This window comes from Myotis myotis, unplaced genomic scaffold, assembly GCF_014108235.1.
Source record: "Myotis myotis isolate mMyoMyo1 unplaced genomic scaffold, mMyoMyo1.p scaffold_m19_p_13, whole genome shotgun sequence".
Lineage (NCBI taxonomy): Eukaryota > Metazoa > Chordata > Mammalia > Chiroptera > Vespertilionidae > Myotis > Myotis myotis.
The window spans coordinates 12,852,573-12,880,254 of NW_023416317.1; the positions used below are offsets into that span (position 1 = coordinate 12,852,573).

General features: G+C 38.6%; 1 protein-coding gene across 7 annotated transcripts in view; it reads left to right on the plus strand.

The window, feature by feature from the left end:
- CFAP20DC (CFAP20 domain containing) overlaps nucleotides 1-27,682 on the plus strand; it is a 236,786-nt gene that overhangs the window by 36,893 nt on the left and 172,211 nt on the right. The window contains exon 1 of one of the 7 annotated variants that reach the window (XM_036331725.1): nucleotides 27,529-27,575. The exons of the other annotated variants lie outside the window; for them this stretch is intronic. Coding sequence (XP_036187618.1) covers nucleotides 27,538-27,575 — 38 coding nt within the window. The 5' untranslated portion in view covers nucleotides 27,529-27,537. Of the gene's footprint in view, nucleotides 1-27,528; nucleotides 27,576-27,682 lie in introns of those variants that run through there. 7 annotated transcript variants of the gene reach the window in all.

Consider the following 27,682-nt stretch of genomic DNA (forward strand, 5'->3'; position numbering starts at 1 on the left):
ATAATTGCCACAACACTACCTTTTAGTTTGATTCAATAAAATTCAGCTGCAAATACTGCCAAAAAAATTGCAGCCCTTTCAATGATTTGTAAACCCTTTTACATGTGAGTCTGAGCTCAATCAAAATATCACTATAAATTGACAACACTTTTGGATTATAGATATAATAAAGTTTCAGTTAATATTCAGTTAAAATGTAGAATATCATCCAGTCACCCTATCTTTTTTATTTGCATTCTACAGCCTCTCTGGTGGATTTTTATTATTTTTAAGTAGCTTCACATTATATTTTATGATACATTTCCTGCAACAGTTTTCCATACAGATGGAAATGTTGGGAATTTAGTTTAAGGCTGATCTTATTTTTTTTTATTATTCTGTTATGTGATTGATCTGGTCAGTGAACAAGAAATTCTTCGAGGCCATCCATCACTCCAGGCAGCAGCTGAGCTAAACCTTCTAACTCACTGCTTCCAGTCAGTCATGCAAGATTCGGGTTATAAATATTGAATGTGCAAACAACTGTTTAAATTAGCTGTCCTATCAGTTTTATGCTATTTCAGTAGAAAAGCAAGCTGATATATTGTTTAGTGGCAAGAAGTAGGAGACAGTGAATTTAGTATTATCCTTTCATACGTCATTGAATTCATCCTATTGGCAAATATTTAAAATAGTTAGATCAAATTAATTCTTGATCCCTTAAGTGAAATTAGAAGTAAAGCAACTGAGCATGTAATTTATGTAGCTTTTTGGGGTTTTATATTCAGCAGTAGCAAGACTGTTAATAATTATAAATGTAGCCATCTGTCATAAATATAGTAGCCAATTGTAAATGCTTAGTTCTGTGAATTTTGTTACCTCTTTGCAATAACAAATCACTTAATATTTAGAAAATATTTGGGCAGGAAGAAAAGTAGCAACTGGTTTATCCTACCATTCCTGGTAAGCATCTAGAATATTGAACATGTGCAGGTGTTTGTTCTTCTGCTACTTGGATTTGTAACAAGTGTGCCTGCTTTCACTGGTGTTGATATATGCAGTAGATAAAATGCCAACCATTTGTAGTGACTCCTGGGAGCCATTTGGTATGTAATGAATTTAGGTAAAGTTCCAAAATTGCTATCTGTGTTTTAAGTTTACTCCCCAAATTATATTATGCCAGGAACATCCTTTCAAGTAGAAGATGTATCGAAGCCTACATTATTACTAACACATATGAACTGCTTACCAAAGAGAAAATTGTCTACCTTACAGGCATGCAAGGTGTTTAGTAACATGGGTCTCTTAGCAGTTGGAGTGCAACCTAACTGAAAAGTTGGGCAATAGTTTATGTTTCTTTTTGTGCCAAACACTGCTCATTACTTATCCATTTTTCTCTTCTTCCTTTAGCAGAATTTTGGTGAGGGTAGCAGTGAGCCCAGCTAAAGAGACACACCTTCCTAGACTCCCTTGTAACTGGAGATGGTCACACGCCCTAGTTCTGGCCAATGAAATGCAAGTGGGATTTGCTTGATAGTACCACTTAGCAAAGCTTTTTAAAAGGGACAGACTCATAGGGCTAACTTTTTCTTTATCCCTATGTCATTTGTCACTTTGTTCTTCACTTGTTTTTTGCCTAAACAATTAATATGATGCATGGAGGGACACACACCTTTTGAGACTGAGAGATCTGGCTTGGCTGTAGTCTAGATGCCAGATCTTGAAGCCACAGGAGAGTTCTCTGTTCTCAGCCTTGCCCGAGGCCTTTCTTGCCTTGGGAGATCTTTTTCCCCCTGCTGCCTGACACTCTGTAAAGGCCTTGACTTTTTTGGAAAGGTCTCTCCACTCTCCTGGTCACCCCTGGCCTGCGGTAGCTGAAACCTCAGAGTGCTTAGATTAATTTCTCTCTACTTTCCAGTTCCACCCTCTGCGTTCCATATACCACCCCTAGGACTTGGTGGAGACTCCTGGGAAAAGTTGGTGAGGACAGGCTTGCTTTGGGTGGGGCCTGTCAGAATTCTGAGCCCTGGTTCAGCCAACATGCAGCTGTGAAAAGCCAGGCTGTTTTATCTATCCCCATCCATAGCCCCGCTCTTTGTCTTCCTTCTGCTCTGCAGAAATAAGAACAGCCATGGGTCTCCCCTTTGCAATGAAGGGCTCATTCACTCTGGAATTTAGTTCATTTAGGTCTTTTTGCATCCTCGGCTCTCTAATAGGTTTTTAAAAACGATGATTTTGTAGTTTATCAGGTTTGTTTTGGTTGTTGGGATGAGAGTAAAACTACTTCGCCACTTTCTATATCCTAACCTCCTCTCTCTCTTCCCTTCCATCCATCTATCCATTCATGGTGTGTGTGTGTGTGGGGGGGGGGGGGGTGTAATGTAGGGATATTTTAAAATATGGTGTCTTGGGTATCATTTCCCTTTCTGTACATTCCAAAATTACCAAAAGGTATTTTCCTATGTCTGTCACAAGTTTCAGCTTTCCTAAGGAAATAAGAGATTCCTTTTACTGAGAACCACATTTGTTTTACCTATTTCAGTGTGTCTACAATATTTTGCAAATGAGGATTTACTAATTCATATTGTCTTTTAGGCTTCATCAAATCTAGAAATGAGATGAATCAATGTTTAAATTTGATTTATTCACAAATAATATAGTTTCTAATGACCACAAAGAAGATTAAAAATCGGATGATGAAAGCATTTAATTACATTAGTATTTTGAAATAAAAGCTAGTGATAGATAGTTCTATGACAGAAAAAAGTGGTCATATGTTAAACGTGGTGTTATCAGTATTATTTTGTATCAGTTGAGTTTATCTACAGTGGCTAAAGTGATGTAAAGTGACTGAAAACCATACTGAAGTTTAATTCATTTACAAATTACATGAAAGCAAAATATAAAAGTTATGAGAGCAAAGTTCATACATGATACATTTTAGTTTGTTATTGTCTCTCACGAGAGTGGTATTTACCACAGAACCTAGTTTTGTGTAAAATGCCTTTGTATTGGTGAATTTTGTTGTTGTTGTTTTGTTTTTTTGTGTGTGTGTTTTTTTTTCCAAAACAAACTGCTCCAAGATTCTAAGGCTTAAAAGTATTATGTATTGTTTCTCGAGCATCTGTGAGGTGGGTTGAAGTTGGCTGATCTTGGCTGGGCTTGCCTGGGCAGCTGTGCTTGAAACCATTCCGGGCAGTTGGCCTGCACGTATCCCTTTTGTACTCTAGCAGAAGGACCATATCCTCTCCCAGCAGGAGACAGATATAGTAGTGGGGTTGGCCAACTACCATATGACACACACACTTAAGCCCAGTGAAGAAGAGCACACATTGAGTCTAAAACAGGAAGATATTCCTGTACAATGTGTCAAGTTCAGCACAGGCTGTGAGGACTCTCATTATTTCCTGGTAAGGAAGTGTTCCAGGCCCAAGGCCAATTCTTATGCAGCTAAGAGAGGGTTGAAAGACTGAACACATGAATCTGCCTTCCTCAACAGATACATGTCATTAAGAGAACATAGTGGGTTTGTTAAGAGAGTCCCTTCTCTTTTAACTTAAACATAAGCTATTTTGAAAAGAGCCCTAGTAATTGGGGGCAATGAAAAGAAAATTAGAAAACCTTCATTGAACTATATTTTGTTTTAATTATAGGCTCCTGTGCTTTCTTCCTGAGGTTAGTTTTACAACTTTCCTGAAATGCTGTACAGTGGTGAAATTAGAATTGACCAATTTTACCATCATCAGGCATAGTCTTTCACTTACATGCATTGATTGCTCTATTTTCATATCATGTCTGCAAAATAGAAGCAGATGTTTTCAGACTTTTGCCCCAGTAAAATGAGTTTCATCTGTCTGTGCCTAGACTCATTACTATCACAAACACTGTGTCTCTGATATTCTTAACTTGGATCTTTTATGGGGATACCTGTGGATTGCTTTGGCATATATATGACTATTGGTTAAGAAGGCAAAGAATAGTACTATAAATATAACCCAACTGTAAAAGCAGTCAATAGTTGGCTATTCTAAAAGATATCTAACTTTCTAAGTATTAATTCTGTGTCTTATTCTCTTAAATAGATTAGATTACATAATACCTGTAAATATCAACAAGTTTCTGACTAATAGATCTGTGTAGCAAATCTTCACCTCCTTCTCTCCTATTCATAAATTCTGTAGAATGGTGATACCTGGTTCCCCATACCTATCCATTCTCTCTGCTGGAGAAAGAGAGAGAGAGAGAGAGAGAGAGAGAGAGAGAAAGGGAAATAGCAAAGTGGGTTGTTAATAATTCATAAAATGAATATTTACTTTCAGGTGATTGAGAGTCTTATCTATAGTACTAGAGGCCTGGTGTATGAAATTCATGCACTGGGAGGGGGTGTCCCTCAGCTCAGCCTGTGCCCTCTTGCAATCTGGGACCCCTCGGGAAGGGTTCCTAGGCCTGGCTGGTGATCAGGGCCTATCGGGGCCTTCCTTCCCCTGATTGTCAGCTTGCCAGCAGCTGGTCTTACTCCCGCTGCTGCCACTACCTGCCATCTGTGTGGCGCTGCTCTCCACCCCCCCCCCCCCCGCCCCGCCACTGGTCCACCGGTCACCTCCCTAGGTGTGGGGTGCAATCGCTTGGCTGGCCTGGGCCTCCCTCTGCAGGGTGATCGCTGGCTGGCCCCACACACCCACCACAGCATCGCTGGCCAGTGGCCTGGGCCTCCCTCTGTGGGACGATCAATCACAGAGCCCCCCATCGATCGCCCCACAAAGGGTGACCTGAGCCTCCCTTTGCAAGGTGATCATGGGGCGATGGTGGGGGGGCCCCCACCAATTGCATCGCACCCGCCTTGGCTGGCCTGGCACCAATGCGTGTCTTAGCATGGTCGTCCGGACGGTCGTTCCACTGTCTGGTCGTTTAGTTGATTTGCATATTACACTTTTATTATTATTATAGATTTCTTTATTCTTACACCTCTTTCTGTACTGCATTTTTAGTGTGAGTAATCAGTGCATTTTCTGCCTCTTTTGAACTCCAGTAACTTTTGAAATGCTTTTAAAATAGGTCTTTTGATTCATCATATAACCACAGGAAAGAACACAGGATTTTCTGTCAGAGATCCTGGATGTCTTACAGCTTTGTCAGGAACCAAGACCTTGTGCAAGTGATTTTATTATTTAAGAGCCCCAGTTTCTTTTTGTGTAAAAGGAAAAAATGCCTACTTAATGTGAGTATTAATTTTTATAAGAAAATGCTTTTTAAGCTGTATGAATATTAGTTCTTGTTGTAAGACGGCGATAAGCACTCTCTTTTTCATGTAAACTTTAAGGAACAGCCCAGCCTCTTGGGTAAGGGAGAAAGGTAAAGAAAAATAGAACCAATCCCAATTAATAACAATCCCAAGAATATTGATTTGGCATCCTTCACTACTATGTTTGACCACACCGAGCATATCAGATTTGTGGCCGAGAGTAGGAATAATAGAATGTAAAATTCAGTAGTTCTTTCTGTGGTATTAATTTGTAAGTAACTGTATTATCTTTTTTCCTTATGGTGGTGTCCAGGATACACATCAGTATTTCTTATAATCAAAATTGTAGGATCATCAATGACCTTAATACATAAATTACTAATTATGTTTTAGCATTTTTAATGAGAGTTTAATTAACAGTCAACAATGCCTAACACATGATAGTTGCTCAATAAAATTTATTGAATGAATGAGTGAATGATTTCACATTTAACAAAAATACTTCCACCAGCTTTCTTGCTTAAAGCCATTTTAGTTATATGTAAAGTACATTGTTAGGAAACATTACTTTTTCTCAGTGACTTTTGTATGGAAATTGGAGATGTGGCCTCTGGGTGGGAAGCTGATGTTTATTCAACGTGTGTGTGTGTGTGTGTGTGTGTGTGTGTGTGTGTGTGTGTGAGAGAGAGAGAGAGAGAGAGAGAGAGAGAGAGAGAGAGAGAGAGAGAGAGAGAGAGAGAGAGGTGCGTTCATGATAGCATATTCTCAGCCATTCGGGAATAAGGAGGTATTTATACTTTTTGTAGATGATGAAACTAAGGTCCTAAGAATATCTTCTGAATGCTTCTCGTCAGGTTAACAGAACTGGGACTCCAGCTCAGTTCTGTCAGGTTCTGACAATCCATGCACTTTTACCTTCATTGTTCTCCCTCCTAGACAAATAATTAAGATGGTGGCCAATCACATGGAATTTTAGTTAGTCTTATTTGGTAGTTAACTTTGTATTTAGACCGTTCTCTGCTTTGGAATCCTTTCTTCCCCTCCAGCCACACTGATTGGCGGAAGCCTGGGGAACCTCTGACTCCTGTGAGAGGAGATAGTAAGATCAGGTGCTTCCCCTTCCTCCCTGAGGCGCCCCTCATCTCAAGCATTGCCTGGCTGCTTCTCTGCACTTGAGAGATTAGAGAAGACTTTCTCCTTCAAAGGTCAAACCCCCAAAGCACCAGGTTCCACTCTTTTTCTTTGTGGTGTGCCTTTCTGTCCATCTGATGGTCATGTAGAGGCAATATTCTGGGCCTGTGTTTTTACAGTAATATCAAAGAATCTTGGAGTAGAAAGTGTCCAGATTCAGTACATCATCAATTATAATTTATGGTGCTGTGTTAATTATTTTAACAGTGATTTAAATTTTCTGGGTCTCCTTTCCTTTCTTCTGTTTCTACTCAGCAGGCTTCAGCCCTTTGAATTTAGTCTTTTTTTTCTAACTCTTATTTCTTTTTAAGATTTAATTTTTTAAGCCTCTTGGAATTAAGAAACTAGGTGAGTTCTTTTCATTCTTTAATTTAAATCCAGATTTCTCTGTTTTTTTTTCATCATCAACTTCACAGCTCTCTTAATGGGTGATGTCCTTTTATAGCTGAGTTTCTAGTCAGTGCCCTCAATTTTAGTTCAAAACGATGGTATTTTTCATACATTTCATCGAAGCTCCAACTCAGTTCAGTTGGTGCCTTCTGGACTCTGCCCCAGCTATATGGGTCATCATGTGAGGAGAGCTGAATTTATATACACCCCCTGACCTTGCTTTCTGTGGGATCCTACTTGTCTAACTCCTTGCTGAGGCCCTCATGCCCTCTCCCCACAGATAGTCCACCAGGCATTGTTATTGAGAAAGTTACCTATTTGTTCTTGCTGTGTGTCAGGAAGGGCAAAAGGTGAAATGAGGCATGTGGGCATTTGCAATCCTGTGAGGTTAGACCTGTTCACCTTCAAAGCTAGGGGTTTGGAGTATATCCTTAAGAGAACTTATTGGCCCTCATGTTCAGTCCTCTAAGCTCAGGGCAGGGCAGCCCTTCCACCTCATACTTAGTTCACTTATTGGTCATATTTCTTCCGTGGTGAGATGAGCTTCATGAAGGTGGAGACCATGTTTCATGACCCTTCTGCATTTCCCCACGATGCCTGTGAGCTTGGGGATATCATTAGAGGCTGCCAGAGAGAACATGCAGAGATGAACTAGGAACAGCCCCTGTCTTTGGGCAGCACCTGTCTAGGAGCACTGCCTCTGCTCTAAAACAGAGATGTTATACCTGCATCACTGAATCGAGGATTCCAATTTAAGGAGGGAGCAGTATGTGAAGTGGTAAGAGTGTGCTCTAGATAGAGCCAGATTGCCTGGTTTATGTCCTGCCTCGCTCCTTACCGTCTGTGAAAACTTTGAGCTTCAGCTTTCTCATCCGTGGGGTGGGGATAATAATAGTACTTATTTCACATGGTTATTGTGAGGATTAAATGTTAGTGTAGGTGTTGGGCACATAATAATTTCATAAATATTAGGTATTATAAATAACAAGTAACACATATGAAAGCACCTAGAATTGCCTAGAACAATGCTACTCGAAGTGGCCATCTTCAGTGAGATGAGGAACTTATGTCATGATGTAAATCAACACTCACTTTTTTGAAAAGCTCTTGTTAGGAAAAAAAAGTATGCTTGGTGATAAAGCTGATTTACATCGAGGCTCTGGCTGCTTCGCTTCTTTACAGACAGTAACAAACAAGTGACAGACCACACCTTTTGTTTCCCTGGCCTAGGGCATAGTAGGTTGTCAGTAAATTTGTTACATATTTTTGCCTGAAAAATCTTTCTACTTAAGGTGTCTACTTAAGTAAATTTCTTACTTAATGAATTTTATAGATTTGAAGTCCTCTGTTTATCACACCTTATATATAGGTTATACTTATTTATAGTCTTTCTGTATCTTCAAAGTTACAGATAGGGGAAATTACAGCCATTTGGGGGGTAAAAACTGACTATTTTTTCAGTAGTGCATAGATAAAGGTAGTGGTGTGGACCATTGTGTGAAGTCTAAAATGGGTTTTTCCAGGTAGCAGGAAGACAGAGTGATATCCTCATTTTCTTTTCTCATTATGTTAGCATTTATTTATAAAATATAAAACTAAACACAGTTAATACAGGCGAGATTTTTTTTATGTAAATACATTTGGAAACTATGCCTGTTGTTTACCAGAAAATTCAAGTATGGTGTTGTTACCGAGAAAGGAATTAATATTATGTTAGTACTTTTTTTCGAGAAAAAAACAAACTCATGGGCACAGACAACCGTGCAGTGATTGCCAGCAGGAATTTAGGGTGCGGGCGTGGGGGGAGCAGAAGGTAGAAGAGGATAAAGGATAAATAGTGATGGAAGGAGACTTGACTTGGGGTGATGAACACACAATATAGTGTACAGATGATGTGTTGTGGAATTGTGCACCTGAAACCCGTATAATTTTGTTAACCAGTTTCACCCCCAATGAATTCAATAAAAAGGAAACAGCACATACACACTCACAAAAGACTTTTTCTTTCAGTTTCATTTATACCAAAGCAATTTAACATGAAATTTATCATCCTGTTAGTCTGGTTTCTCCAGAAAAATGAAACTAATAATACATATTATATAGCACTACAATATTTTTTATGTTACATATTGTATTATACATAAAAAGAGATTTATTATAAGAACTTGGCTCATACATTAGGGCCAGCTGGAGGCCAGGAGAGCCCATGGTGTGGTTCTAGTCTGAGCCCCAAATCTTGAGAACCAGGGGATGGTATAGGCTCCAGTCAGAGTTGCAGTCAGAGTCCAAGTCCAAAGGCAGAAGACCAGTGTCCCAGCTTGAAGATAGGCAGAGAGAATGAATTTTCCCTTCCTGTGCCTTTTGTTCTCTTCAGGCCTTCAACAGATTGGAGGAGGCCCACACACATTGGGGAGGGCAATCTGCTTTACTTGGTCTACAGGTTCAAATGTTAATCTCACCCAGAAACACCCACATAGACACGCCCAGAATGATGTTTAACCAAATAACTGGTCACTCCTTGGCCCAGTCAAGTCGACAATAAAATTAGCCATCACAGTACTATTAGACACAGTGCCTCCTAGGTAAAGGTGAACTTCTTTGATTCCTTGAGGATGGATTTTTTTCATACTCAAAATTAATTTCTTAGCCTAGTTTTAGATTTTAATTCCTTATTTTTAAATAAAATTTATTTTATTCTCTTTTGAATTTCTACAAGTAGTATATTTTTATGAGAAATTAACAGTCATTTCTGCTGCATTATAATTGAAAACTATAAATGAAGACATATGGCAGTGGTTGTTCTGGAAATTGTCAGTTGCAGGAGAGTCCCGTTTCCTAGCTAAAAAGTAGATTCTATAGATTGCAGAGGAAACCTTTGAGTGATGGGGCAAAGGAAGACAGGCTGCTTTGTGCAGCTGTATCTCCTGATATCTTCTCTAAATGGCATCCTGAGGATGTGCAATGAAGGTGGTAACCCTCTGTCATCCCAGCAAAAAGGGATGCAGGTAGTGCAGCCTGAAGGTTCTCAGGGCACGAAGGAAAACGTTTCAAAAACAGAAAAGGACCATTTGAAAATGCAAAAGAATATCCTAGGAATGAATTGGATTATTTTTTCACTGATAGTGGTCCTATAATCCTAAGGAACAGTACCATAGCTCCACCTACTGCATGAAGAGGCAAAGAGGCAAAACACTGCAGGTTAAAAAGAACCTGGCTTCCCCCACCCTAGGATTTTTTTTTTCTTTTATTTTTTTTTTAACCTTTTAGTTCTTCACCCAGCAAAGTCATTGTAACTATTCTTATTTTTTGCTTCCAATCATCCATTCTTTCGTCTTCTTGCCAATTTCATGTTTGAAAGGTTTATGGATATCATTTTAAAAGCTGACATTTCAAAGAAAACATAATAGGAAATTATAATTTGACTAGAGGCTCAATGCACAAAATTCATGCAAGGGGCTTGCCCCTCGCAGCCTCCTCGCAGCCCCTCACAGTCCCTCACAGCCCCTCGCAGCCCCTCGCAGCCCCTCGCAGCCCTGGCTTCATCTGGAAGGTCGTCTGGACAGTCATTCTGCTGCTTGGTCTAATTAGCATATTAGCTCTTTATTATATAGGATGATTTGGTTGAGGTGCCTGGAAATACATACACATACAGCACAATTTAGATATATAGTGTGCTTGAATAAAATATGCATGAGAAAGATTAGAGAAGAGGGAAGGAAGGCAGTATCGATATCTGATGAGAAGATGGGGTGGGGGTTTAAAGTCTTGAATTCCCTGACATCAATTTGCTTGGTGCCTTGGGCAAGTTGCTTAACTTTCTTTGTGTGCTGCAGTTTCTCCATTTTAAAGAGGATAATGGCATGCATATGCCTTTTCTCTGCCTCATAGAATTCTTATCAGAATGATAGAAGATCAAGTAATGCCCCACTTATCCAGCCTTCATACTTCCAGCCTCAGCCATCTGTAATGCATCTCGGAAGCAGGCAGGGAAAAGGGCTAACAGCCAGGACAGAACTAGATGCTTTGAGAAAAGGCAAAGCCTTTTGACTTGAAATTATGTGTAAAGTAAGCTCAATGTGCAAAGTCAGCTGGTGCATGTGTGCATGTATGTACGCACATGCGTGTATGTGTGTTTCTTCTCTGAAGTTTTTCCCTCTCTGTAGTAACTTAGGAAAACAGATTTAAAAAAAAATGGAAAGATAGACATTCACCAGGAAGCTAACTGGAGAAGAGATCTCAGAAGTCCAGCAGCATTCTCGAGCCAGAATTGGGAGTAAACAGCTTTCTGTATTTCAGTTAATCACACTGTGCTGGGTCTCTGCTTCAGGGTTTACACATCTTAGCAGAAGTTTTCTGAATCATGACTAGAATGCTCTTTTACAAAGAAGTTTATGCTGCATTTTAGGAAGAGTTCCATTAAAAATGTCTTTAAAGGGATATGCATCATTTATGTTGAAAATCAATATATATGGACTGTCTCATTTTTTTTCCATATTGGTAGACACATTTGGTACTACTTAGATATATTTTGATTTCTTCAATCAAATGGAAAATTACTCCCCCCAAATTTCTTCCTTATGATTTTTAATCTGATTTAAATCACTTTCCAAATCACTTTAAAGACAAAATATAAAGAGTTAGATTCTGGAAAATTGATTTTGAGGGCCAGGAGGTGTGTGTCTTACAAAATAAAAATGTATTTTACATTTATAAAAAATAAATGTATTTTATTGTATTTAGCCTCTTATAAAAAAGGCTTTCTTTTAGGGGTAGAACCAAAAACTTAAAAGTTCTGGGTGGATGTTTATATAGATAGTTTTTACATACTTTAAATGACTAAGCATTATATTTTCATGCAGTAAGGGTAACAAATTTTTTACATATTTCATATTGAAATGCTTTTATATAACACTAGAGGCCCGGTGCACGAATTCGTGCACTGGTGGGGTCCCTCGGCCTGGCCTGTGGGGATCAGACCAAAATCGGCTCTCCGACATCCGCTGAGGGGGCCCGGATTGTGAGAGGGCACAAGTCAGGCCAAGGGACCCCATTGGTGCACGATCGGGGCCAGGGAGGAACCGCTGGAGGGCTCCCGGGTGTGTCCTCACCCAGTCCCGATCAAGCAGACCCCAGCAGCAAGCTAACCTACCAGTTGGAACGTTTGGCCCCTGGTGGTCAGTGCACATCAAAACCACTGGTAGAATGGTAGAACGAATGTCGGACACTTAGCATATTAGGCTTTTATTATATAGGATTGTCATTAAAATATGTGCTAAATTTATAATAGTAAACTTGAACAAATCCAAAATTATTTATATATTTATTGTCTGATGGAGGCAGGCAAAAAGTGACAACACCCCCAGTGTTCTTTTCCCATCTGAGATGGGAAAATCCTTTTAGAATTCAATGATGTTGGTATAGACCAGAATTTATTAAACTATTTGAAGTATCAGATGTTGTTGTTTTTTTGTTTCTTTTATTTTAATCTCCTGTTTGTCTTAGACCGATATGTTGTTCAACTAACTGTACATAGTCCTGCTGCATAGTTAGGGCTATTCATGTGTCTTTGACAACCCCTAAATTGCTCTATACTAGTGGTTCTCAACCTTCCTAGTGCCGCGACCCTTTAATACAGTTCCTCATGTTGTGGTGACCCCAAATTTCATTGTTACAAATTGAACATAATTAAAGCATAGTGATTAATCACAAAAACAATATGTAATTATATATGTGTTTTCCAATGGTCTTAGGCGACCCCTGTGAAAGGGTTGTTCGACCCCCAAAGGGGTCGCGACCCACAGGTTGAGAACCGCTGGTCTATACCCTGCCCAATGAGATGAGTCCAGTGATCACTTACTTACTTGAATGTCACAGCAATGCCATATTGCTATGTAAGTTTCTGAATACTTTTAATTTTGGTCATGAACCAATAACAATCTACTTTCAGGCTAGCACCTTAAAGTAGCACTGGATACATTAGTGCCACACATACCCAGGAACCAGACTGCCTGGGTTTGAATACTGGCTTAGCCAACCCCAGGGACATCATTTAACCTCTTGGGATAACAATACTATCCCATCTCATAGGGTTGCCATAAGCATTGTGTGAACAAAGTACTTAGTTCCGTAAAACTTAATAACTTAATAGTTCGCTTATTTCATAACAGCAGTCATATTGTTACTATCAGGTAAATCAGCCAAGTTGAATTTTGAACCTACATGAAACTTCAATATTTTGCCAACTTACCTAGAATACTTGTTTTGAAAGCGAATTTACTTTTAAAGCTTATATTTTCAGCAAATATAGCCCATCTAAGTCAAGGGTATTATTCTGGGGGAGTGTGATTCATGCATTCAATATGAAGGAATGACTCAAACATTGAAGAATATTGAATATTGACTGTTTATTGAACAAGCCTTTTCATATTCAACCTTTAGAGGGCATCATCTGGTTCCTAGGCGGTAAGCAGTTTGTCACTGAGCTTCTGTTGGAAGTCACAGCTGAAGAAATCTGGCTGGAGATGTATATATCTGTTTTCTTGATTACAAAGATGTTATTGTTGGTTTCTTAGCTTGGACTATTTTACTTAGCCTGCACAACATTTAAGTCTGCATGCTTGGTGCTGTAGAGACTAAAACAAATGTGAGTCCTTTGAGTTATTCATAATGAAATATCATTAATAGTTCTGCATTAGTGATATGCTATCGTCAATGGGGAGTTCTCTACTTTAATAACTACTAATATTTCTTCTGGCAGAACTGATGAGTATTCATTTCTTACAGAAATAACTATAAATTGTTGAAGATGTATGGGGAACAATTGGATTTTTTACAGTGTAGAACAAAAGGTATAGAAAACATTATTAATTCCTTCCTGTGAAAAAAGACTTATTCAATCTTTTGTTGTGATTGTGTACCTAGAAAACATATATTTAGTGTTTTTGTTCATTTTTCATTTGATAAATATGTATTAGTGCCCATTATGTACCAAGTACAGTTCTAAGTGCTGAGGATATTTTTAATGATCAAAGCAGAAGTTTATAGGGAGGCAGGAAAGAAAAACACATTTAAAGAAAGAATAAAAAATTAAGTTGTATTATGGAGTAAATAGAGCAAGAAGAAGGTACACTGAAAAATCTACTTAAGGAAAAGTGGTGGGGATAGGCACCTCTATGGAAGCATTTGAACTCAGACCCAAAAGGCAAGAAGAGCGGGGAAGGAACATTTCAACAGGTGGGGAGGCTGTTGTTTACTCTGTGCTGTATCTCTTACCAGGCATATCAAAGAATTCATCAGTAGTGGTAGATACTGTGTCTTTTCTCTGGCTGTTTATAACCTGCAGTGGAAGAATACAGAAATGACTGCCCCCCCAAAAGCCATTTCTATTTTCATTTACTGTGCCATTTCTACCTCTTTGGAGTTGTTAATTTCTTCATCAAGTACCACATTTTCCCAGGACCCCTCCAAGGGCTGGTCAGGGCTGTAATTGAGTTCCCAAGGCATTTTCAGAGCCCAAGTGCATTCCATGAGCTCCTGACTTTATTACTTGCTACCCATCAGTACACTGCAGGCACAACTCAGGCATTTAATTCCATTGAGAGTTTTTCTTGATACAAATTACTTTCATTTACTATAATTTTTAATACATTAACCCACAGGATTAGATAGTTTTGAAACTCTTGACTAACACCTTTCTCAAAGGTCATAATTCTTTCCATCTGCTATATCTCACACTCCTTGCCTTGTGCTTTGCTAATAGTGAATCAATAAAATTGCTCATTTTTTATTCCCCCCAATGAAGCCATATATGCTATTTATGTTAAAAAATTTGTTTAAAAATCCTACTGTTATTTGAAAATTTCATATATGCTATGAATATGAATTTACTTCCAGTATTGAAAAGTGTTAATCTTATGAGGTGTAAACTAAATTTTGATTTATTTTATTGAAAGTAGTCTATGCAAGTCAAACATTTCTTTATGTTAATTTTTATAGATCTGTTATGGAATAGAGATTTATCTTATAAAATTTTATCTTCCTTGAGTACAGTGAGAACTGTCTAGGAAAGTTCATTAATGAATCTTGAAAACGTGGCCATGAGCTACTTACAGAGTCCTCTTTGCATAGTAGGATGTAATGCTTTATCTAGTGAAATTTTAGGAAGAATTAAAAGTATAATCATCAGCCCTAACCAGTTTGGCTCAGAGGATAGAGAATCGGCCTGCGGACCGAAGGGTCCCAGGTTCGATTCTGGTCAAGGGCATATACCTTGGTTGTAGGCACATCCCCAGTAGGGGGTGTGCAGGAGGCAGCTGATCGATGTTTCTCTCTCATCGATGTTTCTAACTCTCTATTCCTCTCCCTTCCTCTCTGTAAAAAATCAATAAAAATATTTTTTAAAAAAAGTATAACCATCATTACCAAATATTCTGAAAATAGCATGTTCTTACTCAGTACTTTGGCTTCTTTGCTATCTGAATTCTATATATTTCCTTTCTTTACATAGATATGCTACTATTACTATTGCAGATCTAGTGCCAATTTTGGTAGAATGAACTAGATTCTGTGTGTCTTATACATCATCAACTAGATTTTTTAAAACTAATCTCAACTTTTTTAGTAGTAAATCTATAAAAACAAAAAACAAACATTATATAAATTTTAATTTTTGATTGATTTGGGTGATGAAAAACTCTAAAACGGTCACTGATCTTTTATCCAGGATTTTCCTTTATTTGTGCAGTTTATCATAATCTTATATTGAGTCTTGTTAAAATGTAATACACTAATCTTCTGTTATTTAATTTAGAAAATCGTTTTTTTGCCGAAACCGGTTTGGCTCAGTGGATAGAGCGTCAGCCTGCGGACTGAAAGGTCCCAGGTTCGATTCCGGTCAAGGGCATGTACCTGGGTTGCGGGCACATCCCCAGTGGGAGATGTGCAGGAGGCAGCTGATCGATGTTTCTTGCTCATCGATGTTTCTAACTCTCTATCTCTCTCCCTTCCTCTCTGTAAAAAATCAATAAAATATATTTAAAAAAAAAAAAAGAAAATCGTTTTTATAAAAAGCACAGAATGTAAATATTTTATGAATGATTATAGTCTGAAAAGTTTAGTACAATTCAGGGTAGAAGATGTCATAAAATTTAGAACTATGGGTATTGATGTTCTCTTGGCAAATTATTATTTTTTCTTTAGGCTTCTAGTATTTGTAAAATAATATCTTTCTAAATAGGAAGTACTTTTAAAATAGCAAATAATGAATTAGGAAAAGACTAGAGGTAGAAAAAATTTAGAAGTAATGAAGATTCAATATTATACATTTATATTTTTCTTTTAGGACCAACTGAATGTACAGAATATAATAGTAAATAATGGAATACAATGGTTCTCAACTCTAGTATAAAATAGTAATCTGTCAAGCTTTTTATTTGTGTTTGAGTGTGTGAAATATGTGATAGTCTCAGATTCCTCAACAGTAACAGGTTGCTCAATAACTGAATTTAGCTCTATTACTAACTCCCTGAGTTAGGGTAGAGACTCAGTCCTATAAGACTGTCCCAACTTCTGACGCTAACTGCATTAGTGTGCCCAGGCTAGCCATAATTCTGACCAAACAGCTATAAATTTGAGGTTTCCATGACTGCTCTTGAGGTTCAGTAATTGCTGAAACGAATCACAGAACTCAGGAAAGAAAGTGCTATGCTCTTACTGGTTTATTATGAAAGATACAACTCGGAAACAACCAAGTGGAATAGATGTATAGGGCAAGGTATGGAGTAATGGGATGCAGATCTTCCATTCCCTCTGAGGGCACACCTTGATGTGTTCACCAACCCGGAAGCTCTCTGAACCTCGTTGTTTAGGAGTTATTACCAAAGTTCCATTAAGTGGGCACATTTGATTAAATCCTTGGCCATTGGTGGTTGAAAATCCCAACCTTTTCATCACCTGGTTGATTCTTCTGGCAACCAATTTCCATCTTGAAGTATCTAGAGATCCACCAAGAGTTACCTTATTAGAATAAACTCAGGTAAGATTGAAAGGTGTGTGTTATAAGTAACAGCAAAAAATGCTTCTATCACTTCTATTACTCAGGAAAATTCCAAAGGTTTAGGAGCTCTGTGTCAGGAACCAAGGACAAAGACTAAATAGATATTTCACAGTATACCAAGGGTAGTCATTGGGATTGTTTCCAAATATTATAGTTCCCCTCCAGACATATAGTACAATTTCACCTTCCCACCCCTTAGGTTGGCCATATGACTTGCTTTAGCCAGTAAAGATGAGCAGAAGTGACATTGTCACTTTAGGAGAAAGCTTTAGAAATTAGTGTACCAGTCACCATATTCCCATCTCAGTGTCCTGGTGATTATGGAAGAATGTATCATTCTGGGTCCCTAAGTTCTTGACATGACCACTGTTGATCATCATATATGATACTTTTATATATTGCTAAATTCAGTTTTCTAGTCTTTATTAAGACTTTTAGATATATGCTCGTTAATTACCAGTAGATTAACATATACTTTTATTTTCAACCTTGTATGGTTTTATTAACAAGGTTATATTTGATAAATTAAGTTGGGAAGCTTTTACTCTTTGTGTCATCTCAATCTATACTGAGTACCGTAAAGGTTTGATATAGTTTGTCTTTAAGACATCTGGACCTGGTGCTTTTTGGTGGGTTGACTTTGACGATTGATACCAATTGTTTAATGGTTATAGGTATTTTTAGGTTTCATTTTTTTTCTTGAGTTATTTTTAATAATTATATTATTCTCGAGAAGTGGCACTTTGTTTCATATTTTATACCATAGCTATAAATATGAGTTTATGTAGATATTATATATAGAAGTATACATAGTTTTGTGTTCTCTACTGTATCTGTTTAATATTTAATATTTTTATTTCTGATATAGTATACTTTATTAATTAATCTTTCATGAAATTTTGTATGTCATTGGTCTCTTCAAAGAATTATATTTTTGCTTTAGTTGATACTCTAAAGTTTCTATTTTGATCATTTTTTTAATTTTTACTTTCTAATTTTGTATGTTATTTTTCTAACATTTTGAGTTGAATATTTAACTCAAGGAGATTAACCTTACTTTTTAAACAGGCAATTTAAGGCTATACATTTAGATGCATATAAAATTTTTATACATAGCAATTGATATTAACCTTGGCTTGTTCGGATGTTAGATATTCCATTCCTGTTCTTTTAGTGGTTACCTTTAAATTTATAACATTCATATTTACCTTAACAAAGTTGAAAATAAAGAGTGTGTCCCCTTAGAAAACAAGCATCTTAGAAAGCTGTAACTCCAGTGGTACCCATTCATCTCCTTGTTTCTTCCTTTATCTCTCCATTTTTGGTAATTTCCTCAGATCACTAATTCCTTAGCTGTAGCTTATATGGTGTTTTGCCTATCTCTGTTTTGTTGTGTGTTTTTTTAAATGAAAAAAAGTCTTTAATTTCAAGAATCCTTTTTGGTTCCTTTCTTTTTCTTTTTTAAAATTTTTATTGATTTCTAGAGAAAGAAAAAACATCTAATGCATTCACACACACACACAAACACATACACATATTAGGCTCTGATCCTGATAGTATATATTTATATTATGTGTTAAGTTGCTAAGAGGAAAACTAGGAGTCAAGATAGGAGGCTGTTGCAGCCAGGCAGGCCAGTGATGATGGACGGATGTGAAGAGGACGAAGTGGGTTTCAGCAGTGGGGACTCTTAAGAGAACATCTCAGGATTAGTATAAACAGAGAACAGGAAGGGTGATAAGATACCAAGATTTATAGAGCAGTTGACACTATATTAGGCATTTTGCTTTAATTCTCACAACTCCATAAGCTAAGTGATAATTCATAGATGAGAAAACAGGTTCAGAAGTTTATGAACAGCCCAGCGTCACACCTATGGAGCTGTAACCCAGGGCTGTCTGGCTCCCAAGCCCATTTTCTACACGCTGTAGGGAATGTTTTTTATTTTAATTATTTTTTGCCTCATGTTGTAGTTTTCTACAGTGAAATGATGAGCAATTCAAGAGTCTCTAAATAACTATAATCTGAAGCTTCAGATTACTTCTCAACTGTAAACTAATTAAATCTTGCAAGGCTGGCCACTCTAAAGTTGAAAAAGGATTTGGCCTCTCTGTGTCTACTTCTGTCTTTTCAGTCTGAATATTCTGCCCCCCGCCCCCACCTGCACTTTCTGTTCGTCAACATGTGGTTTGTGGGGCTGGGCGGCAAGAGTAATAATTTTGTCCGCACTCTCTGGTAAAGTTTATCAGAAACTCATTTGGAAGCTGTACTCTCATCACTAAGCTAATTCACAGTGATCACTCAGGGATGTCTGACAAATATAGTGTCACCACAAATTGAAGAAATAGGAAGCCAGTAACAGTTATTGCTGGGTTATTGCAGAAGTTCTTCTGGGCTTTCCAAAAGAAAGGTTTTGTTTAAGTAAAGAAGAACCGATTATAATAAGCAGGATGGAATACTATCACCAACTTCTCCTGCCCCCTGGATTCTTCATTTCCTTCCCAACCAAATTCCCAAGCATTCTTTCCATTTTCCCCTTAAACACCAATGATAGGAACCGTGGGAACACTGAGAGGCAATTGTGAGGTTCAGAAGTAGCTCAAGCCTACCCCTGAAGCATGCCCTACTCATAGGCTAAATTAGAATTTCTGGGTCAAAGGTGAAGAGAGCATATAGTCTAGTGCAGTGATGGCGAACCTTTTGAGCTCGGCGTGTCAGCATTTTGAAAAACCCTAACTTAACTCTGGTGCCGTGTCACATATAGAAACTTTTTGACATTTGCAACCTTAGTAAAACACTTATATTTTTGATATTTATTTTATATATTTAAATGCCCTTTAACAAAGAAAATTCAACCAAAAAAATGAGTTCGTGTGTCACCTCTGACACGCGTGTCATAGGTTCGCCATCACTGGTCTAGTGGTTTAGAGCAGTGGTCACCAACCTTTCGGACCTCACGGACCAGCAGTGCTCTGCGGACCACCGGTTGGCCACTGTTGTTCCAATGGTTTCCTTAAAGGACAGATGCTAGAACCAGACTGGCTGGATTTGAATCCTGGTTCTGACACTCACCAGCTATGTAATCCTATGTAATCTGCATGCCTCAGGTTCTTCATCTTTAATGTGGGAATAATAAGACACAGCTCAGGGGGATGTTTGAAGATGAAACAATGTACGTAAAGAACTTAGAACAGTGCCAGGAACAGAGTAAGCCCTATATAAGTGTTTATTTCTTGTTACTATCATTCCTGATAGTTATAAGCAATAACTTCTCTTTTGGTGTGTTATGGTGGTTATTATTAAACTTATTTCCAGTAAACAAATTTTTGAGTAGAATAATAATAGATAATAATAATAATCTCCTGTATTGCTTACCCATTGTGATGTTTTGCTCTGGTTTTGTCATGTAAATCTTTCAAATAGAAAATATTTAAAACTGAGCCATAAGTTCTAAAACTATTGTCTAAATTGAATATTGTTTTACTTTTTTTAAAAAAAAAATTCTTTGTTAAATTGAAAACAGTTTAGTGTGCCCACATTCCTTCTGATTCAAGTAATCTATAGAAAATAAAATGACAAGCAAGGTGGGATTACCCAGATTTATGACTGGCACAGGAAAGTTGCGAACAGTTTCCATGTGGCAGGTGTAGCTATTTTAATGGAAGTACCAGACTGGCCCATAAACCCACCCAGTTGCTGCGCCGTTCCACAGATGGCCACTTAACAAGTTAATGTTACTAAAAAGGTTCTAGTCAAGATTCTTTAAACAAACTGCAGTGACTTGTCCTTGTGAGCTATCTGAAATACCATCATTAGCCTAATGGCCCATGGTCAGAACAGTTTTCTTCAAATGTTTTTCCTCCCTCTGGCTTTCCTTTTTCTGTTTGAAACTTCTTTCACCTATATATTCTTAATACCATTGATCAGGGCTAAGTTTTATTCATATTATTTAGCTTCCACTAGATTACCTTACTTTGATTTGAGAAACAGCCTGTCTTCTAATCTCATCCTTTGTGAATTGATTTTAGTAGCTTTTAGGGTAACCTTATCTTCAAGTTCTGAGGGCTACTTGATTGTGGAAGGAGGGCAACTTGACCAAGGGATTAACTGTGAATACAAAGGCTCAGTGGTGAGAGTCCTGTGGCATTGAAGTTAAGAAGGAATGTTTACATGTAGCAAGTCCTTAAGTAAGGCACAGCCTGTTGTATACTAGTAATGTACCATGCTTTCAGCTATGGTAATGGTGGCATGGGTAAGTATATCACAAAAGAACCACATGTCTGAAAGATTAACATGGTGGTGCGCCGGCAGGCTAAATGGCCATCTCAGACAGTGGATAAAGAAAACTGGAATTTATTGAAGTAGAGGGGATGGGAGATGGTATATTCAAAGGGAAGGGCTGCACAGCACTAAGCCAAGGGGACATTGGGTCGATGATGGCAGCCCCCAGGAGCTGGAGTTTCATCCTTATATGCAATCACTAGCGGGAAGCACTTGTCATCAGTGGGTCTGTGGTCTGAGTTGATGGGCTTGGAATGTAGATGGAATGCAGATGTGCACGACCAGGTGTCTTTGGGATAGTTTCAATTCCTTATATGGCCTGATTCCTGGTGTCCAGCAACTTTTTCCTGGTCTTTGTCCTCCTGTGGGGGGGAAGCTTACAAATGGCCTTTAAGGATTATATTGCCCTATAGTCCTAAAAACGTCCTTGCTGATGTTCACGGCAGACAAAGTTAATGGATCGTATTTCTTAATAGAACACTCCAGATGATCACTCCCAGTCATTTGCTGTCAGAACTTAAGATGAAACCTATTTGCCGTCCAGGATATGACTTTTGTGAAAGACAAAGTTTTTTTTCAAATGGATTTTTCTTAAATTGATTCTCCATAAAGAAAGAAAAAAAAAAACTGAGGACAAAACATTACATCTCAGCTTCGTGATTTCTCTAGGGAGGAAATATAATATGGTTCAGAATACCAGACATCTCAACAAGCCTTTGGCAAGTGCTAGATTCAGTCAGTTCTAGTTGAATTTTCTGACAAGTGCCTAAAGTGCTGAAATTCAGTGCTGCTGCTTAAGGTGGGATCAATATATTGTAGACACCAGACTGGAAGTAGAGTTGACATTCTGTTATCGAAGTTCAGAATCTGAATTTCATGCTTTCCTTTTCTGCAAAGGTTATTAATAGGTTGGCTCATTTCTCAGGAGTTTTGATTTGCTCTAGCATTTGGATAAATACTTTGTTATAACCTCAAAATCCTGGATAATGAACAAACTCTAGTGAATAACATAAAGCACATAGATGGCCTATTTAGACGATGCCAAACACTTTACATACATTATCACCTTTTATCCTCATAGCAATTCTACAATGTAGAGAGCCTACTTGTATTCCTAGGTTGAGAAGAGGGAGCCCTAAGTTGCCCAAGATACTACCTGAAGCTAATAAGTGGAAGAACCATGACGTGTCCTGGCAGTTTGACTGCAAAGCCTGCTCTCTTAACTCCCACAATGCTCCTCCTCCACGTGAATTGCAGGTTTTGTAATTCTCCTTATTTGACTGATCATATCATCTGGTCCTGTCTCTGGCTCCAAAGAAGCAAGGCCTTTGGTCGTGCTGGACCTTGTTGAAGGTAACTTCTAGAACAGGGGTGGGCAAACTTTTTGACTCGAGGGTCACAATGGGTTCTTAAACTGGACTCGGAAGAAGGAGCTGCGGCCGTGTTTCCCGACGTTGCCATGTTAACACTGCTGCTGGTGAAGGAGCGGAGGGGAGAGCAAGAGAACTCTCCGCTCTTTCGGCTCTGCGGGCCGGATAGACCAGCCGAACAGGCCGGATCCGGCCCACGGGCCGTAGTTTGCCCACGGCTGCTCTAGAACCATAGCCCTGAGGTTAAAGTTTCTGGTGAATCATAGCTTCAACTACAACCACTGAGATAACAGAACCCTCATTAAAGTTGGGCTTGAAGAATATACCAAGAATACTCTAGGGCCTGGGATTAGAGTGGCTATTTCTGAATTTAGCCAAGAAGAGGAAGGGATTAAAGAGAACTAAAAGCCAGAGGGGTGATTTCCCAGTGAAGTTAGCCATGTTTCTCAAAATGTGGTCTTTGGGCCACCTGCATTAGAAGTGTTAGGAAGTCCCAAGTCCCCCATATTGCTTTAACAAAGTAAGACTTTTCTTCACACTTCTACATTTAGAGAGTTATCAACTGTGAGACAATTAGATTGCCTTAATTGAGATTTGCAGCCTGAGAAAATAGAAACAGGGTAAAGCCATTGGCTTCTGAAGCTTAGAAAGAAGATGGGAAGTATGAAGGTTAGGGGCAAGAGGATATGGGAATGCAGGGGAGTGGGGGAGGTGAGGATGCTGATGAAGCTGCCGCGTGGGTTTTTTGTGGGGGGAGGTGGTATCTCCCTGATGTACCCCAGAACAAAGAGTTAGCTGTGCAGACATCTCCAGACCCTTTCCTCTTGGGTTCCACTTACTCTAGGAAAAGAGCACCTATGCCTTTCCTCCCTCGGTTCCTAGAAGAGGGGCCTGGGGTTTCCCCGGGCAAAATTGCTTTTGGTGACAGGTCACTCTCCTCTCTTTGCATCTACCTTCTCTTATGCGGATTTCTGGCCTTGGCTCCATGGTGGAGTGGGGAGAAACAACAAGGTGAAGCACAGCACGGGGCAGCTCCTCCTTGCCAAGTGGAGCTGGTTTCACACTGTCTTCTCTGGTGTTCAGATCTGCTGCCACTTTTCATCCCACATCCCTTTTTTGCCTTTACCACCCAAATATCAGACAAGAAGCTATAAGGACTAGCCTATGCCCACAATTTTATACCTAAGCCCTGCCACATTACCATGTAAGCCCTCGATGTTTGTTTTCAGGAAGTGCCGTTGGTGACACAGGATACCCACAAGGCCAATGTAAATACAAACTATGAGCACACTGGTTTCTTGGCCTCTGTCGGGGCTTACCCCAGTGTTTGCTAGGATGGCTGGTATTTTCTTTCAGAAGTTACTCTGTGTTTAATGATTGCTGTTTCTTATGAAAAACATTAGCTTCAATTGTTGTACCTCCTTTAATTCTGACCCTCAGCCTTCATACACCCACATGGGAGTTTCTAACTAAGACGAATTGTTAGGTATTTTGGTCCAATTTAAGTGTCAAATAAAGGACAGCAAGGGTTTGGTTGCGAATAGGAATAATAAAGAGGCTAGCCTTCTGTTTTCACAAGAGCCTTGCAGGTTAGGTATTAGCCACATTTTATCGATGAAGAAACTAATGTCCTGACAAATGACTTGCTCAGGTTTCACAGACAAGAAGTGTTAGAACCAGGATTTCAAGCCAAGTCGGCCACACCCGTGGCCTGTGGTCACTCCAGTTGCTCTGGTGACTAAAGTAATGGTCCTAATCACATGACAGCTCTCTGCTGCTGCTGTTCTTGCTCCCTCACAGGGCAATGCTGCCATTGGGCCTGCTCGTGGCCACATTCTTTCTCATCCACTTTTTAGACCCTCAGCTTTTCCTGGATGAGCTCTGTTTCCTTGCCTACTTTTACCTCCTTCTAGAATTAGAGTGTTTCCTGGCTTCCCCTCTCCTGCCAACACTCAAAATTACTTTTAATCTCTGTTAACTGCTTAGATGATGAGGTGCATCTTGTTGAATTCATCTTAGGTGGAGATTGCCCATGATAAATGCATTTCCTCTAAAAAATAGCATGGTGTATATATGAAGCCAACAGTTGCTTTTTTGCAGAAGAAGGACCCACTACAAAAGAAGTGGGTCCTTGCCATCCTCTGAAATCTTGATTCAGCTGATGCTCCTCTCAGAGGAGGCTAGAGAAGTGCCTGGATTTTTAAATCTACAGTCGCATGGAAGTGTTGTCACCACTCTAGATTGTGCTTCGCAGTTGTAATCTTACCACATATAAAAAATGTTATCTACAGTCAAATGTCCCTATATTCAAAGCTACTCCATGTTCCTTTGTTCCCTTTCTTCCATTAAAAGAAAAAATATCTTGAAATGATTAATATTTTAGTACTAAGAGCATCACAGAAAAAAATGGGTGAATTTATGCTATTGCTATAGAAACAGCAGTAAGAGAAATGAGCATAAACCTTGCTTTTAAATGATTCAATTATTCCATTTTAGACCATTGGTGCAATAATAGACATTCTCCTTTTAAGTAAACAAGGAATGGAAGATCTACCAATATGAATTTTTACTTTACATGAAGACTTTATTTTAACCTAAAACATGCCATATAGGGTTTTCTTAAATGCTAATTCTGTTCAGAATTCATGCAGATGTTTCTGTGAATATATTGTGTCTAGGCACAGTCTTCATGATTGTGCTATATATTTGTCCAACATTCATTCAGTTAATATTTACTGAGCACTTCCTGTGTAGCAGCAATCTGTTGGAAATATTGCCCCTGTCCTCATTCTAGAGGAGAGGACAGAAAAAAAAATCAAGTAAAGAAAATACTTAAACTTTGGTGAGTATTCTGAAGGAAACAGGGAAAGGATTAACCAAGGAGATACCTACTCCTAGATAAGGATATTTAAATTAAGATGAATAACTAGCCATTTGAAGAGTGAAGAGGACACCCACAGAAAGAAAAGGCCTGTGCAAATTCCTGTTACAAGAACACACCAAGTGTGAAACAGAGCAGGAAGGAAGAGGTACGGTGACATGAAGGAGAGTGTTGTGTGTGCTGATTAACCCCTCTTCCACCACTCCTGGTCCATGCACTGCCTTCTCAGGCTCCTTTGACCTAAAAGCTTCCCAGCCAATGGGAAGTGCCAGCAGATCAGAGGGCAGGAAGAGAGAAGTCAGTGTATTCCTTCGCTTTCTTTCTGCCAATAGTCCCTCCTATGAATATCTACTAGTAGTTGCTCTGGCTCCAGTCCTCCCCCTGTAAACCTAGGATGGTAATAGCTACCCACTTTCGTTATTTTTGTTATTTCCTTTGTTCATTTCCTCAACCCCCACACCTCCATAAGGAGTTATTCATGACAGTCTTTACATTTGTAGCATCTGGAGTGAATTCTGTTTCCTTGGACATCCATGACTAGAAAGCCTGGTGAGTGAGGCAGGGTAATTTAGAGACCTGGTAAACTAGGAATTTAGATGATCTTCTTGGAGCAGCTTGAAGTCACTGAAATATGATCCCCATTTAGGATGTTCACTCTGGCTGCTCTTGAGGATATTGACTGGGGGAAGGGAGGAGTAATGAATGGGAGCAGTGAGACCAGCTGGAAGGCTGGGCAGGTAAGAAAGGTGATGCTTGGGCCAGCCTGGTAGCATAGAGATGGATAAATGAGTGAATTCAACGTGAAAGTGAAAAGAGGGCATAGGAATTAAGAGTGACTCTTAGATTTCTGGTTTGAGCCACTGGGAAAGGGTGATGATTGGGACTTAGGGCTCTTGCCTTGATGGGTTTCATAGAAAATATCTGCTATATCCAGGAAAAGGTTCAAGTAAGTAGATTGAACTGTCAACATTTAAAGATAACATTTAAAATCAGAGTTGAGAATGCAAATAATCCCCTAGGAAAAGAATGTTTAAAAACAATAGAAAAGAGAAGGCAGGAAAACAGTAGAAAACCGTTTAAAAACAGTAGAAAAAAGTCTTTGGAGCTATTTGAAGGCACATTTTAATTCTTCCCAAAATATTGTTTTAATAATATATAAATCCAGCTGTAGAGGAGAGAAAATGAAAATAATGAGTGCTTCAGAAATCAAATGTGAAAATGCTAAGTATTATAATTCTCCCCATAATATAAGCTTGATATATTTTTAAAGAGCAATAATTCTGTGCCTTCTAGGAACACTGCCTTATTTCTGCTTTGACAATTGGCACAAATACAGCTCACGTGGCCACTTTAGCCTTGTGCTGGAAACTTGTGAATTGACTATAGAACTAAATGAGTTAATTTGCCTCCTCATCTCAAGCTCTTATTTCTAACCAACAGGATTATGCTCAGGTGGTGAATTCTGCATATTGTCTAACTTAATTGGGAAATGTGTTTACATTGATAAGCTTCCACCCTAATTCAATTGAAGGAAAGCTTTCTACTTTCACCTTCATTTACCAGAATTTTAAAAAAATTAAAGAATGTATGAAAATGCCACCAATGTGTTACCAGTAATGCAATCCGTAATAACCGAATCCATTTGCCGTTTACTTCAGAGCGATCATCAGGACCTGCAATGACACATTTCTTAGTGTTCTTTGGGTCCTCTACAAAGGATCATTCTCTGACTCCAGAGACTTATAGATTTTATCATATGGCCTTCCAGATTGTGTGTCACAGCATTGAACTGTCGTCTGTAGCATCCATTAGAATGTTATTGACAAAATGTCCACTTCCATTGAACTTAGCACTCTATAAGCCACTATAAGTAAATTGTGGTGCTCTTACCTCGAAGGATAGTCTATTGATTCGCCACATGACTCTCGGCCTAGCAGAATGACCCTAGCTATAGTTCCCTTGAGGCACTGGAAAATGTCGCATAATGTCTTTTTTGAGGTTCCCTGAAGAAAATAATTTTTTAAACATTCTTTTTTGTGTATTGTTGTTTGTGTAGAATATTTCAAATGGTTAACCACTAATCACTTCTTTGTACTTATAGGCTTAAATGCTTCTATTTATGAATTATATTACATAATAAAAGCAATCCATGCACATAATAAGAAAATTTGAAGTCATTCTCCAAAGGTAACTGCTTTTAATAATTTGTGAATCCCTACAGAGATTGGGTGTGTAGGAGTGTGTATGTGTATATGATATTACAATCCTTTTTCCCACAAATAGAATTATACTAT